Source organism: Carassius gibelio, chromosome B6 (genome assembly GCF_023724105.1).
Source record: "Carassius gibelio isolate Cgi1373 ecotype wild population from Czech Republic chromosome B6, carGib1.2-hapl.c, whole genome shotgun sequence".
Lineage (NCBI taxonomy): Eukaryota > Metazoa > Chordata > Actinopteri > Cypriniformes > Cyprinidae > Carassius > Carassius gibelio.
The window spans coordinates 11329071-11344563 of record NC_068401.1 but is presented as its reverse complement, the minus strand read 5'-3'; the positions used below and the strand labels follow the sequence as shown (position 1 = coordinate 11344563).

Here is a 15493-nt window from a genome sequence, read left to right as displayed (position 1 = left end):
ACATTCATTGTACTGCATTCATATGAATAAATTAAATCCATTCCATTGTTGTACATTGTTTCTTCCCGGCACATTTGTGTTACAGTAATTTACGTTACACTAATAATTTGTATGGTTTAAAATGTGGACCATAATTTGCTGGGAGAAAAATGCTTTAAGACCGTTCTCCATAGCCAACAAGCATGTCCTTCTTGTGTAAGCATAAAGACTTTTTAATTGAAGAAGAAAAAAAAAGGTACAAAAAGTCAAATTGTCTTTGAAAGATTTGTAGACAGGAATAATGTGCACATCTCTCTGTTTCTTATTCTTATTAATGTTATTCTTCATCCTTGTTTGTAAAAAAAAATGTGTAAAATAAACAAACCGTATTGTGTTGCAGATGAATTAAAGCGATTCAGAACCACCTTCATATATTGTGTACGTCAGTATCAGTGTTGCAGAAGATCTTGGCTCACCTGAGTGACCAGGCAGACAAATGTTCCATAACACATGCAGCAAATTAGCACTCTTAAAGAGTCAGAAGCTTTTATTAGTTCAGCCTTTGTTTACAGTTGAGTCACCCACTGAATGTTTCATAAAAGACAGGAAGGATGCTTTGATTTACCTTTATTAAGAAAACAACACTTGTGGCTATATAATATTGAGTAATTGCATCCACACACCTTACATGTGAGTCATAAAACTCTATAATTGATGTGAAGTGTGACAGTTTTTTGGGAAAACTATTTCTTCATTTTAAGGTGCAGTGTCCTTGAAGAGTACACTTTTAAAAATAAAGGTGCTTCACGATGCCATAGAATAACCTTTTTGTCGAAATTGTTCCATAAAGAACCTTTAACATCTAAAATAGCCTTCTGTTGAACAAAAGGTTCTTTGTGGCTAAAGAATGGTTCTTCAGATTATAAAAAGGTAAGAAAGAGATGGTTCTTTTAAAAACCCTTTGACTGAATGGTTCTTTGTGGAACCAATTTTTTTTTTCTTCTGTGGCACCTTTTAGGCTAATTTAAAGCACCTTTATTTTTAAGAGTATTACAGAACAATAGTATTGCTTTAGTTCTGTAATAAAATAAATATTGATTTATTGCTAATTCATTCTTTGGTAAAGCAGAAATTTCTCCACTGTTTACATCTTTGCATCTGCACTCTTTCAATCCAAATTCATTGGAGATCCATCAAATGTGGAATCCTTTCTACATGCCCTCTGGCACAGGACAACAGGGTACATTTATTATGAAAAGATAGTAGATGGGAATCGTTCACGTCTGGCTCATTTCATAAAATGCTTTATCCGCAATGGCCATTGGAGAGCGGTCTGCAGCGCTTGACCTGAGCAGACAGCCAGAAGTGAGACTGCCTACAAACCCATTAATTGGGGAACCGTCCATTGCTTATAAACTCGAGATGAGTGCCAAATATTTGAAGTGATGCCATTTGACTTTCAAAACTGGTCTGCCTCATTAATGATTCATGGGAGTGTAGTATGAATCACAGCCGTGATTGCAACAGAGGAAGGATTGACTTGTTTTCCATGCATGTGGCTTGAAGTGCTGCTACATCACAATCCAAAATCTTTGAAAACAGCTTCTTCAGTTTGTAAATCAAAAACGAGGGCAACACAAATTTAACAAGCAGGCATTTATTCTAAAAAGTTGATTGGTGATTCAAATGTTTTTGTGCTAAAGATAATTTAAGAATTTAGAAAGAAAAACATTATTTTGGGAGACCACAGAGATTTGTATTCAGATCAGCTTTATTTGCATGTAAGAATGGTGTTTTTGTCCTAGTGAAGCAATATTTAGTCATGAATTATTGAATACATCCATAGGGCACTGTGCTATTTCTTTTGCAAATTTTCCTCCAGTCTTTTTTTTTTTTCTTCTCACATTATGATTTCTAATTTCTTTTAAATGTGTCGTTTAAATGTCAGCTTGTTCAGAAACGTCCCCCCAGTGCAATAATCCACTGTATTTCCCCTCTCATTGTTAAGATTATACCTCCAGTGGGCCAAATCTGTAGAGACCCACTTGAGAGCCTGAGAATGTGTAATTAAAGCAAGACCGAGACTATCGATTTACAGCTTATAGGATTCCTGTCATGTGTTTGCCCTAGACATCAATTTAGGGGCGTGCTTATGTGTGCACAGACAAGGGTAGCCGATCACAACGTGCTGTTTTTTTAGATCGCTGGCTTGTGTGTGTTAGTAGCTTAAGCCCTCCCAGTCTCAAATCTATTCAGTCACAGCCGGGCACAGCGCTTTTTCATCAGCATCTTTCTGTTTTTCTGTCGCATTTTTTTGGTACAATGGTACAGTCATGGTAGCAAATGGTAATACCATACTCACTTGCTTTTTATTTGATCTGCAGTTGTATTCTTTATTTATAATTTACATTAAGATTTATTCTTAGGTCATTCTGAGTTAGGAGGATTTTGGTAGAATAGAAATATTCAAATGTGCTATAGAGTAAATTTCACCTTCTCACAAACTTCCTCAATGGTGATTGAGAGTTTTTTTTTTTAATGTCAATGTTAAAGTACCCATGCTTTTATTACCTCCTCTTAGTGAGATTGTGTGGTGTAGTATTGTTTCTGAATGTATTATACTGTATTGCCATCAAAGTGTGTATAACCTTCCCGCCAGCTTATTTTCCTACTGTCATGAGTCTGTGGTGCTTACTCTCTCTTTCTTTTGTTGTCTTCATTTTCATCCCTTCATTCTGCCATATTTCTTCATCTTGCCCCAACGCTCTGTTGATCACTGTCCATTTCTATCCATCTCACTCTGATTTGTATCAGATTTATTCCCTTATGGGCTGAGTGGTGAAGTGAAGTGGAGACACAGGGGAGTTTTATTGATATAAATTGCAGCTCTCTCCTCATGCCTTACAGAGCAGCTGTCTCCCATGGAATATGAAACACTCACACAGTGGACTCGCCTTCCACTTTAATCTTCTTCCCCTGCCTGAATGAATTTAACTGTTGTAATTTTCTACGTCTCATCATTTCTTTACTTTTATATTATTCTATATAATTCTATAATTGATGTCATAATTTTAATCAACTGCTCACCTTATCACTTTGGTTCAAAAAATAAATAATTGAATGATAAACTGTTTGAATAATTCAAATCATGCACTAACAATTCAAAGCTTTAAGAGCTGTTTAAATACCTTTTACACTTCTGTCCAAAATGGGTTACTGCGGATGACATCAAGTCTTTTCCCTCACCCAAATAGTATTGAGTGTGTATTGATTTGGTGTTATTAGCTTAATTGGTGCAAAGCACCATGGAGACATATTACTAGCTTAGCTATGGTCCACACCGGTTTTCAGCATGTTTTAATTATTTTCCCCCATTCTGCTGTACTGCTGTAGGGGGAAAAAAATCCTGTTTATAGATTTTTGACAACTCCGTTTCAATCTACCACATTTATTTCTCTTTGTCCATAAGCGCGACTTCTGGTAATGTTGTATATTATTTGTTATGAATTTTTGATTGCCTTTTAATTTGAATGGAGCTCAAGACGTGCTGAAACCCTTTTCTATGTTTGTTTTCATATTATTTGTTTTTACATTTGATTTCAAGCTATTTTAACATTGAGTTAATAAGTTTGATTGTTCAATTGTGTGACGATGATATTTCATTATTTAGATAAAAATTTGCTGAATTATGAGTCATTAGAACAGTGACATTTTTCATCAGTTGCAACAGCATTTCTTTGTGAAAATGAAGTATACTTAATCGTATTCAATGTGTACTTGTATTTCAAATCTTACAGGAAGTCAGTAAAAAAAAAACTGTACTTGAGGATATAATATTAAATAAATGCAAGACCACCAAAGTGTACTTAAAGACTTACACTTAAAACCTTGTAATGTTAAATTAAATGTTTTACTTCAAAAAGTACATTTTAATTTATTTATATTGATCTATGCTTTAAAGATGTACATACTTAGATGTGTTGCTTACAGTATATGGAGATGATGATGATTTTAACTGTAAATTTTAATTTTTATAAATATTTAATATACTAAAATGCAACTTCATAAAAAATACATTAAATACATGACATATAAGTTTCAATATAAATTACATGTATATTTTAGTTTACAGTTAATGTGTATCACAACATTCCACAGTAAACTTAAACCATATTGTACTGCAGAGACAATAACTGACAGTTAAGACAATAAAGATGTACTTACGTTCTACTTAAGACAAAATTTCAGCTAACTGCATTTGATATACATTTATTAAACTATAATATATTTTCAGTTGCACTTTATTTTAAGGTGTCCTTGTTATACATTTAAGAACTGTGTAATTTTAATTAACTGCATGTACTTACTATATGGTTAGGGTTGGGATGAGGGTTTGATTTAGGGTTAGTTAGCTGCATGCAATTATGCTTAATTATTTGTTATTGTGGTAGTAAGTATTGAATTGTTACCATATTTTCTTTTAATTGCAGTTAATGTACAAGTTTTAATAAGTATGCAGAAGTATACTTCTTTTTCCCAAGGGTTGCAGTGCATTCTGAATTCTCATGTCTTTTTTATCGACAATGATGTACAGTATGTAAGAGAAATGTAGCATCTCCCCTTAGCTCCATTCAGTCCCTCTTTAAATGTTAAAGAGTCGCCAGACAAATTGATTAGCATAGCAATTTCCTGTCAGGTTAGGACATCAGAATTAATCAGGCTCCCTCATACCATACAAAGCTAAATATGACTGGGAGGTTTCACCATGATAAACTCTTAAATTTCTCCCCCTCTCCCCACCTCTCAGTGAAGGGACATTAGCGAGGCAGTTAATCAAAATCACATTAGCATATAGTACAGGCACCCTTAGATTATAGTAGCCCCAACCCTGCAGGAGCAGCGTGGACCGAATGCTGAAGAGATCCCAGCGTTCCTGCTAATGGGATCAGGACGTTTGGGTTTTAGGTGGATTCGGGTCAAAACTAAGCTGGTCATTATACCCACATAGGCACACACACACACACACACACACACACACACACACAAACACGTCTCCATCAGGTTGTTAAAGTGCGTTTTTGTAGCATAAATCAGAATTATGTTTCCTTGTTCAGTGGCAAATGTGTCAATAAAATGAAGACAAAGTGGATCAATGGAGTGTGACCGTTAAGACCATCCTGATTCCCCACAGATCGGTTATTCAAGCTTTGTGTATGGCACCGTCAGATTGACAGGTTTCACTGACATCTGTTTACCTCTGAGAGTGCTGGGGACAACTAGGACTGTCAATATTAGCCTGTTAGCACATGTGATTTCTTTACATTGGGTTGTTAAAAGAATAGTTCACCCAAAAATAAAGAATTCTGTCATTATTTCATTCCAAACACATACAAAGTCATCTTTGAAATGCAATCAAATCCATCGTAATTGAGTGGTTTAATTTGTCTTATGAATAGATTTAAACAGATTTAAATTGGGCTTCTACTCACAAATAAACAGACATGTAGCTCATTAGAAATGAAAAATACTGGAATATGTACATCACGCTTACATTTTTAATGTTCCATGTTTACCATATGTGATGTGCTCTATGTATGTACAGTATTTGTGACAATAATTTTTTAGGCAAATAATTAAGTCATCATATTATGCGATTATATCTCTTCACATGACCAAGATTGAACAGCATGATTCATGTGGATTCATTAAGGCCTTTATGGCCTTTTAAGTTTTATTTACCTGTACTTTGTGGAGTGACAGAAACTTCTTATATATTCTTATACTTCATATATATATAAAGACCATTTTTAAAATAACTCTGACTGGATTCATCTGAAAGAAGAAAGTCATATCCCCCTAGGATGACTTCAAGGGGAGTAATTTATGGACTCATTTTAATTTTGGGTGAACTAGCCCTTTAACTATGAAGAATTGTACAAAGTAATGGATGTTTATAATGGATGTGTTCTTATATTGTTATACTTGTCTCTGCATATTAAGCTGGGTTATAAGAAAGTATTTTAGCATCAGAAAAAAACAACTGTGCACGTGCAACTGCTATAACCCTCTTGAAACTCTGGGATTGTGGTGAAGAATGCTGCTAGCCTTGACTGTGCTGGACAGAGTTGTATCTGTGGATCAAAAGGGTTCTCCAGAAAGCTGTCGATAAGCATGTCGATATCGCTGCCTCTTCTTGTTGAGCGGCATGTGAGTGTGCAACCGTCAGCATTTGTGATAAAGGTATGTCCACTAAAAGTCCTGGAGGCTCATACTCTGATTAGAAATGACCTTTCCAAGGACTAACACAACTTTTATGGCTAACTTACCCAAACTGTTCCAAACCAGACTCACATCTTAAGGTTTAATGCTATACTGCTGCTGAGAAGTCAAGTTCAGGCACGTTATATGACTGAGTCTGGCCTTGAAGTCAGCATTCCAGTTCATCCCAAAAGTGTTTACCAGAAAGCAGTGTTATGAGATGTTCAGTAGGGAATTGATTATTTTCTGTAACTATTTTTTTTTTGTAATCCTTAGCTTACCTTTTTATATTTACCTTGAATGTTTTGAATATACTTTTAAAAGCATTTATGTTGATGGATATACTGTATTTTTAATAGCCAAACCATTATATGTGGGGTGTCCAGATACTTTTAGTCATAAAGGCTTATGATGCTTTTAGGTAAAGGAGAGAGGCGTAATGGAAGATGCTTCAATGCCCACTTAGACACGCATATTCTCACCACTCACAAGAACATCTGAACTTAGTTGACTGTGAAACTCATCACTCGGACACTATTGACTGAAACTGGCTCCCTTATATAATGTGGTTTGTGCAAAGCTAATGATTATTTCTTTGAGCGTGCTGATGCGCATCTGAGAAAATGTAATTTCTCCAGCTTAGATTAACAATGTTACACCCGCACCAAGAAAATGATTTACATTATTAGATAAATATGCTAATCTAATCTCATCCGCTCCCTGTGGTTCTTCCATAACTTCATTTTCCCAGGAGGAATTGCATTGCAGTCAGAATGAGTTGAACTGATCACGGAGTATAAGTTATTTTGTCTTCATAAAGAAATAAACATGAATTTGTGCTCTGAGACCCCTCAGCTTTGCTCTTCAAATTAAGCTTGATGGTGACTGTGTGCATCTATGCTTTGTTGTTGTAGTTTATCCCACTGTCAGTCAGTTTACTATTATTTGCTGAGTTTAGGGCCACAGGCTCCAAGGTTGCCTGAGAGCGTCTCTGATCGTCAGGGAGTGCATCATCATCTTTTGAGTCTGTGCTGACCTCTGGCTCATACTGCCTGAGAGAACGTCTTGAGTCCATCTTTCTTACAGTTAAATTCATCTATCAGAGCAGTGTGGGTGTTATTCTGATGCAACTTAGAGTTATAGAACAATCAGAGCCAGAGAGGTCTAAAGGTAATATTTGCTGGTGGCAGTTCTATTATAATATAATTTTATTAGTTATTAAATGTTATATTCTTAACTTGAGGATTTATGCTGTCAGTGTGCTAAAACTCTTTGAAGATGCAGGTGATATTTTTTTATGAAGGTTCTGTTTCTGAATTCTTCCTCTTCACAGCTACAGCCATCAAGCACCCCTTCTGTAAAAAAATAATATTGTAAAATCATATTAAAATTCCTAAATTTTCAGCAGCCATTACTCCAGTCTTCAGGCATGCGATCTTTCAGAAATCATTCTAATATACCGATTTGGTGCTTTTGAAACATTTGTTATTACCGGTGTTATAGAGCACCTAATCAAAAGTTGTGAAGCTCAGTATTTTTGTGGGAACAGTATATATATATATATATATATATATGTGTGTGTATATGTATATGTATATATGTATATGTGTATATATGTGGCGAGTGGGGCGGGACCGAGAGCTGTGGGAACGAGGAGTGAGGCCAGGTGTAGTGATTGAAGATGAGCTGCACCTGCGCCCCACCGCAGGTATCGAGTCCCACGTAGGAGATGGAAGGATATAAAACTGGAGCGACTATAGTGAAGGACGAGAGAGGACCAGGCCTGGGCCATTATTTTAAGTTTTGCTTTTTATTTATGCGCACCAGTCGTCCGTGAGGGGCTGGTGCGCTGTTTTGTGTTTATTTTTGTCATTAAAGTTTCATTTTGATTGTGCGCCGGTTCCCGCCTCCTCCTTCCCGATGAGTATGGAGTTTTATCATTACAATATATATATATATATATATATATATATATATATATATATATATATATATATATAGGTATATATATGCATTAACTCCAAATGGTTGTGTTTGATGCAGACAAATCTTTGAATTGTTGTTATGTATCAGTTCATTGTTTGAATTATTCACAAAAGTGAATTTTAGTGACTCTACTAAAATGCACTACTAAAACATATGCCTTTAATATATTTTCATAAGGATGGATCACTAAACTAGCCTAATGATTGTAATGAGCAGATTAGAGTGCATTAAAATAATCATGATATTCCCAGTGTGTTGTTTATTTTACACTGGTTGTTTTGCTTTTTCCAAACCTCTGTGAGAATTTAGCTGTGTGAACAAGAGGAAGCCAGGGCTTTATGAGCAGTGAATGAAAAGCCCTGTGGGCACAGTAGTCTTCAGGGGCAGCGAGGAGAGAGAAGAGGTAAGACAGACTGCGTTTCCCATGAGGCTGTGCTTTCTCTAGCAGTCAGCCAGACAGTTAGAATGGGTCATTCAGTTTATTCAGACACATGCTGACAAAGCCAGAAACACACGCTCGCATGCTCACACAGAACACTGTTCAAACAAACCCACTCTGTCACATACATTTCCCTAGTCACACACCAACAAGCCTTGCGGTGTTGGGTTAAGCTCTGGCCTTAAATAGGACTTTTTTTTTCTTCCTCTGGCAGTCTCAGATCCAATATGGCTTCCACAGATGAGGACTAGGCCTCAATTTGCAGAGTTACAATGGCTGTATACTGATGGAGAGATATCGCAAATGACGTTCACAGCTGTCTTTTTCCCATTTCTTCAGAGAAGGCCATACGGTAGTGGAATCCATTGAGAGACATGGCATTCACTCTTATGATTATAGATAGGGTTCAGGCAACAATGGGCATCGAGGTGTCAGATACGGTGAGAAGGTCTTCATAAATCTTCTTTTATACTCTGAAAATTACTTAAAAGACTGACGAATGGGAGTGAGAGAAATCAGTCTGGCTACTATTGATTTGTAGTTGGGTTCCCAGACATTTAGAGATGTATAATTTATGGAGCTGTCTTCAGAATGCTGTGTGATCTGGGATGCAACTTAAAATTGTTTCAATGGGCTTCGGTTTTGGTTAACAATAAGGCCAGTGGAGATGTCTTATTGAATGTGTGTTTGTGTGATGGAGCTTGACAAGAAAAAAGAAAGCAACTCCATGTAGAAGTTTTTTTCATATGGTTTGTTTAATATGGCATATTTGTGTAAAAGATTTACATTAATAATAATTACAAATGATAAAAACATACTTATTTATTTATTTTTTTTATTATTTTTTTGTTTGAAAGAAATAACTTTTTATTCAAGATTTTAAATTGATCATTTACAGTATTACATAAAAATGCTCTGTTTTCTAACCACATCATTTTATAATATATTTATATATTTATTGTAGTTTTCTGATAACTTTCTATTCACCAAAGAATCATGAAAAATATATCACGGTTTCCACAAATATATTTTTACTAGTGCCTTTTGATGATTCCTAAAAGGTCATGTGACTTTGAAGACTGGGGTAAAGGCTACAGAAAATGTAGCTTTAACATCACAGAAATACATTTTATTTTAAACTATAACATTTCACAATAAAAATCTTCACAACCCAAACTTTTAATATTATTGTTTGAACAGATGATATTGACATCATCTTAGAAATGTGATTTTCTGTGAAAATTTGTCATTGTGTTGATAAGGTTGGAAAACTGTACTGAGCAATCAGCATCCCGGAATACGCCTTTTATCCTTTTTTATCATCATGGTATTTTATTTCTCAGCGATCTCTCTGTGTTGCTTTCACTCACAGGTCGACAGGCGTGTCCACCAGAGAAGTTTGACTGTGGCGGCACGACGAGCAAATGTGTGTCATTGTCATGGCGCTGCGATGGAGAACAGGACTGTGAAAATGGAGCAGATGAGGAGCAGTGTGCTGCAGGTGAGTCCAGGGAGGAAAGCAAAAGAAAGAGGAAATGGCTAAAAATAGGTCCTGTCGGGATAATGCACAGTCAGGCTTCAGTGAGGTGTGTGTGAACTTAATGGAGTGGAGTGGAGGTAGTGATGTATGTGAAGCACATGAAACACACCGATGTTTGATGTTATTGTAGCTGATGGTCCTTTCATCATGTCCTCCTGATACACAGGGTAGATATTACAGAAATCTCTGGATCTTAAAAGAGTGGACTGGTTTTTGTGTTCGGACCCCCAACAGTTAGTTCTTGCATTGATGGATTGTCACAGTGGGTGAGAACGAGAAAGTGTGTTATGACTATAAATAAAATAGAAATTCTGCTTACACACACACTTTCCTCTTGCTCTCACACACACAATAATCCAGCTGCCAAATACAGGTATTTCAATTTACTTTTAGATTATAAACCAGTATTGATTTGATTTGCTCTTTGACATGCAACCTATACAAGCATTGATTCTCCAGCTACCTCTTTTATGAAAAGATTATGTATTATGCATTTGGCTTTTAAAGCCCGTCAGGATCTTTATCATTATAACAAACTCCTGATGTACTGCTTAAGGGCTCATGGATAAAAGCAAACTCAGCATTTAAATCCACAATAGAGTAGCTGAGAATTTGCTGGTTTGTTTAATATGTTTAAATAGTTTCTTTACTGCAGACTTAGTCACCTTTTGATCATTAATATAACAGTAGGTATATTGCGGTTTTTGCCCCTTTTCCATGATTCATGTCTATATTGTATGTGTGTATAATTATCATCAAGTCAGAACAAAATGAAGAAGTTATAATTTGATGATTTTAGTGTGAAACATTTAAGGGTGTTTTAAATGCATTAAATAATATCAGTCTTTTATAATTCCAATTAAATCAGTTAATTGCATAGTTTAAATTTACTTGATGATTTTTCTTTTTATATTAAAGATTTGTGCATCTAAAATTAGTTACATCATAAGCTCTCTGTAGGTTGGTGTTACATTGTCAGTTCAAATGTAAGAACTGTATATGTGTTACTTTACATTTTAAAACATAAATATATGAGATCACACCCTAAAGGATGTAAAGAGATTATTGTGTTTCTGTGTTGACCGTTATCTACAAAATGCATATTTCACAATTGAATTGCGCTGTTGTGTTCATAATATGTAATGATCCTGCCTATTATTCAGCCTTGACACGTCTGCTTTTTTTTATATCTCCGAACACAGCCAAGTGAAATCTCTTGTCCTTGTGTCACTATGGGCTTACACTTTCTCTTCTACTTAATCATGTAATAATGAAATACAGGACACGTCTTTCAACTCTACCTCGTTCTTTTATGGTTTTTCATTTTCTGACTATTAGCTCTATGATTAGCACTGTGACAGCGTTTGTTTATCTCTGTGGATTTATAGCTGTGATTTGCGTGTCGTATGGTCCTGTGCTGAACTGGAAAATAAGAGCATTAACATCACTGTAATATTTCACCGTGCTGCTGATTATAATTGATTTCCTGCTTGATGTCTGTTCTGAGACTTCTATTTTTTATTATAGAATAACCTGCAGGACTGCTCCTTTTGATTTATAATTGAAGATGTTAAGGCACGGTCTATGAATACATATTACTCTTAATGCTGTACAGCCCCATAACTTTTGAAGAATCATGTTTCACAAAAAATTACATTTCAAATCCTTTTCAAATCAGTCACCTCTAAGTGAACCAGAAGCTCATCAGTCTGGTGTGACACAGGTGATAGAACAGGGAAAATTGTAGTGTAGTACTTTTTGAATTTTGCTAATTTATTATGAAAAATATTTGCCTTGGCGCTTTTGCTTCTTTAAAATGATACATTTGATTTATTGTAAATACATGTATTACCATTTCTTTACCTCTGCTGTTTTTATCACTACATTTTGAAAACCTTAATATTTTTGTGGAAACGATGAAGCAACTTTTCAAGTCAGAACAACTGTCAATCTTGATTTAATGGATCTTTGCTAAATAAAGTTAATTCTTGTAATTAAGTGTAGTGTAAATAAATATATGAATTAAATTTAAGTTGTTATAAATAAAATTATGGTTCAAAAACCTAAAATAACAGTAATGTAAACATTTCTACTTAAATTTTTACACAAACTTTTTATTAAGGCATTGGTTTTTAATAATTAATAATTATCCTCAGCAAAACAGTGTGTAATGGTGACAATCAACAAGCATTATTATGTAATAAGATGTTTTTAAGATCACTGCACAACAACTACAACAGTAAAAACATTAACAGCATAATTTATGAATGCTACTTCAAAAGCTAATAGTCTTTTTACAGAGCATTATACATAATGTTAAAAACATAATATGAAAACATGATTTGCTTTCATTTGCTGAATGGGGCAACAGTGCACTTTTAGTGGGTTTACCAGACTCCACACATACATCTCAAATCTGCTGCACCCACAAAGCCCTTTCCGGTGTACCAAAGGTTGGAAGTTTTACATAAAACATTTCTTGGGGAGTCACAGACATGAATAATATACCTCCTAACATCACATTCCCATTTTTGTAGAAGAAAGGCACTATTTGCCCTCAAACTCAGTTGTGTCCTTTTGCTCTCTAATCTCTCTCTCTCTCGCTCTTTTCCCCTCTATTACCTTAATCTCCAGATACACTGCGAAGGAACTTTTAAATATAAATTATTATCAATAACCTGCATTAAAAATGCACAATCAAAATGCCCTTTGCTCTTGTGGAAGCCCTATGAAGGAAGTTTAACCCTCTGGAGTCGATTAACGCGTATACATGTTATGAGTAATTTTCTCCTGATAACCCAGAAAAGAACTTAAATTACACTTTCAGGTTTGATCGTACAGATAAGAGCAATACATCAATCGAATCTGTAAAGGGTTTACTTTTTTGTATACAGACATAACAACAAAACTTTGTGCATTTATAAAATAGAGATAATTTATAAAATAAAGTGTGATGTCTGCAGCCTTTGCCTGCGCTGTTCTTCATTTAGACATGCATCATTAAAATGAACTGTAACTCAGCTAAGAGACATGAGAGAGATATCTATAGAAAGCCTGACATGTCTACTTTTAAACTAAACAAGTGCCGCCCGAAAAAACAAATATTCTGTGATCAAGTAATCTATATGAAAACAACGCAATGTCCGTTTTTCATGTCTCCCTTCATTATCTTCTAATGTGACATTACGCCCGCACTGAACGCTTTATTCAGATTCTAATGTTTCACTAAAGCGCACGGCTTGAATACACCCACACAACAGAAGACAACACAGCGAGACTGTTCTTCAAGTCCTTTTTTTTTACTTCGCGATGAGAGGAATAAGACATAATTCACCCCAAAAAGATGTGATGTGGTTGAGGATTTGAAAAATGTATTTCCTCATAAAAAAAGAATGAAGCTCTTTATTCAGCAGAGATCATAAACATGAGTAAGTCTCTTTTTATTCATTTATATACTTCTACTATAGTTTTCACATAACGTGTAAAAATGTTACTAGTTAGACTTTTTCCAAATAATTTTTCCAAACTATAATTCCTGAATAAATGTATAATCAAGTGAAACATTATGAAGTTTAAATAACAATATACAATACTATACCATTCAAAAGATTGATGTAAATAATATAAATTTAACAAATGTAACTGTAACAAATGTAATAAGTAACCTAGTATGCAGAGTTTTGATTAATTTTTGTGCTGTGGATGGCAGAAAACTGCATCCAATTTTTCTTATGGCTTATATTACAAAAGCACAAAGATTTGTTTTTAATGTGAATGTACACAAATAAAGGTAAATCTTTTACAATTCCAATTATCTTTATGACTAACAGGAGTAGTTGCTTCCACTGTTAGAAGGAAAAATTCCTGTGATTGCACTTGCGCCGCATGCACACACACAGTTTAGCTTTTTTACCTTGACAATATAGTCTGTACATTATCATAATAAAATACAGACAGTCAAACATATGGAGAAAAAAAAACACACAATGCTCAGTTTAAATCTGTAGGCTAGTAAAATCTGTGGCGTTAAGTGTTATCACCGTACCGGCATGATGTTATGCAAAACATTTTGTTTTATGTGGATATTGGAATGCGAGAGAAGTAGCCTAAATAATAAATAATAATTTGGCATTCAAATACATTGCGAATATGGAAACATTTGATTTTGTGTTGATTTGAGAGACCCAACGTTGGTTTCAGTTTTTTTTTAACCTAAATTAATTAGTTTTTGCTAGTCGTTTATATTGCTATAGCTTCTTATATTTTTAATTCTTGATCTTTTCTAAATACTGTTAATTAAAAGGATTGGTTGTAGAGTGAGGTGAACTAAAATAGCCTAGCTATGTTTACAGTGTTTATTTTAATGTTTGTAAATATTTCAATTCGGCATATTTCTGAATTAAATATTAAAGTGAGACTTATACTCGACATATGTTTTTTCCTCTCTCTCTCCAAAAAAAACAAAAAACAATTTGTTCATTTACGTAGCGTATTTTAACTATGCAGTTAACCTTTTTAAATATTTTGAGAAATTACTGAAAATAAATAAATAAATGAATTTTTAAACCTTTTAACTAATTGTATTTATTGGTAAAAATTCTAAATGGTCGGTAAACGGTTAACCGATTAAAAGGAACAGTCTGAAAGAAGAAAGTCGTATACACCTAGCTTCAGGGTAAGAGTAAATCATGGGGTAATTTCATTTTCAGGTGTCCCTCAGTTGATTTGCTAGCACTGCACCTGGACAAGAAAAGGAGATATCTCACAAGCTTGTCAGTTTCCAAAAAGTGCCACTAAATGTTCATTTTGGTAACTACTGCACCGAGTTAAGGGTTACAGAGTGTGATTGTCATTCTCAAACAGAAGAGTGAAAACTATTTATCTTCAGTGTGTACATGGCAATTAATGATTTCCAGTCACTTTTTCACTGCAAATGTGTTAACATGTATAAGTTATATATATGCTCTTTGTTAGAATACAGATCATTTTTATTAGTGCCTGGAGTGTTTTTGTTTTATGATGTAATATAATTGGATTTTAATTATCATAGATTTGTGTCACGCTTTGTGTGATATTACCTTTGAGATCTCTGACTCTCTCTCTTTATCTCATTCTATGTCCCCCATTGTACATCCATAGAGATTAATGTACCGCACAGACACCCACTTGATTCCAGCAGACCCTAATTAGGCAAAATACTAAAACATTCTAAAGCAATAAAAAAGAGATTACAATATGAAACTCTAGAGCATATTGAAATTTGAACCATTATGAGAAATTTACATATTTCT

General features: G+C 34.6%; 1 protein-coding gene across 4 annotated transcripts in view; it reads left to right on the top strand.

The window, feature by feature from the left end:
• Positions 1–15493, top strand: part of lrp8 (low density lipoprotein receptor-related protein 8, apolipoprotein e receptor) — a 183920-nt gene that overhangs the window by 114603 nt on the left and 53824 nt on the right. For all 4 annotated transcript variants that reach the window (XM_052559329.1, XM_052559327.1, XM_052559328.1 and 1 more), the window contains exon 4: positions 10035–10163. In XM_052559329.1, the coding sequence (XP_052415289.1) occupies positions 10035–10163 (129 nt within the window). The remainder of the gene's footprint in view (positions 1–10034; positions 10164–15493) is intronic.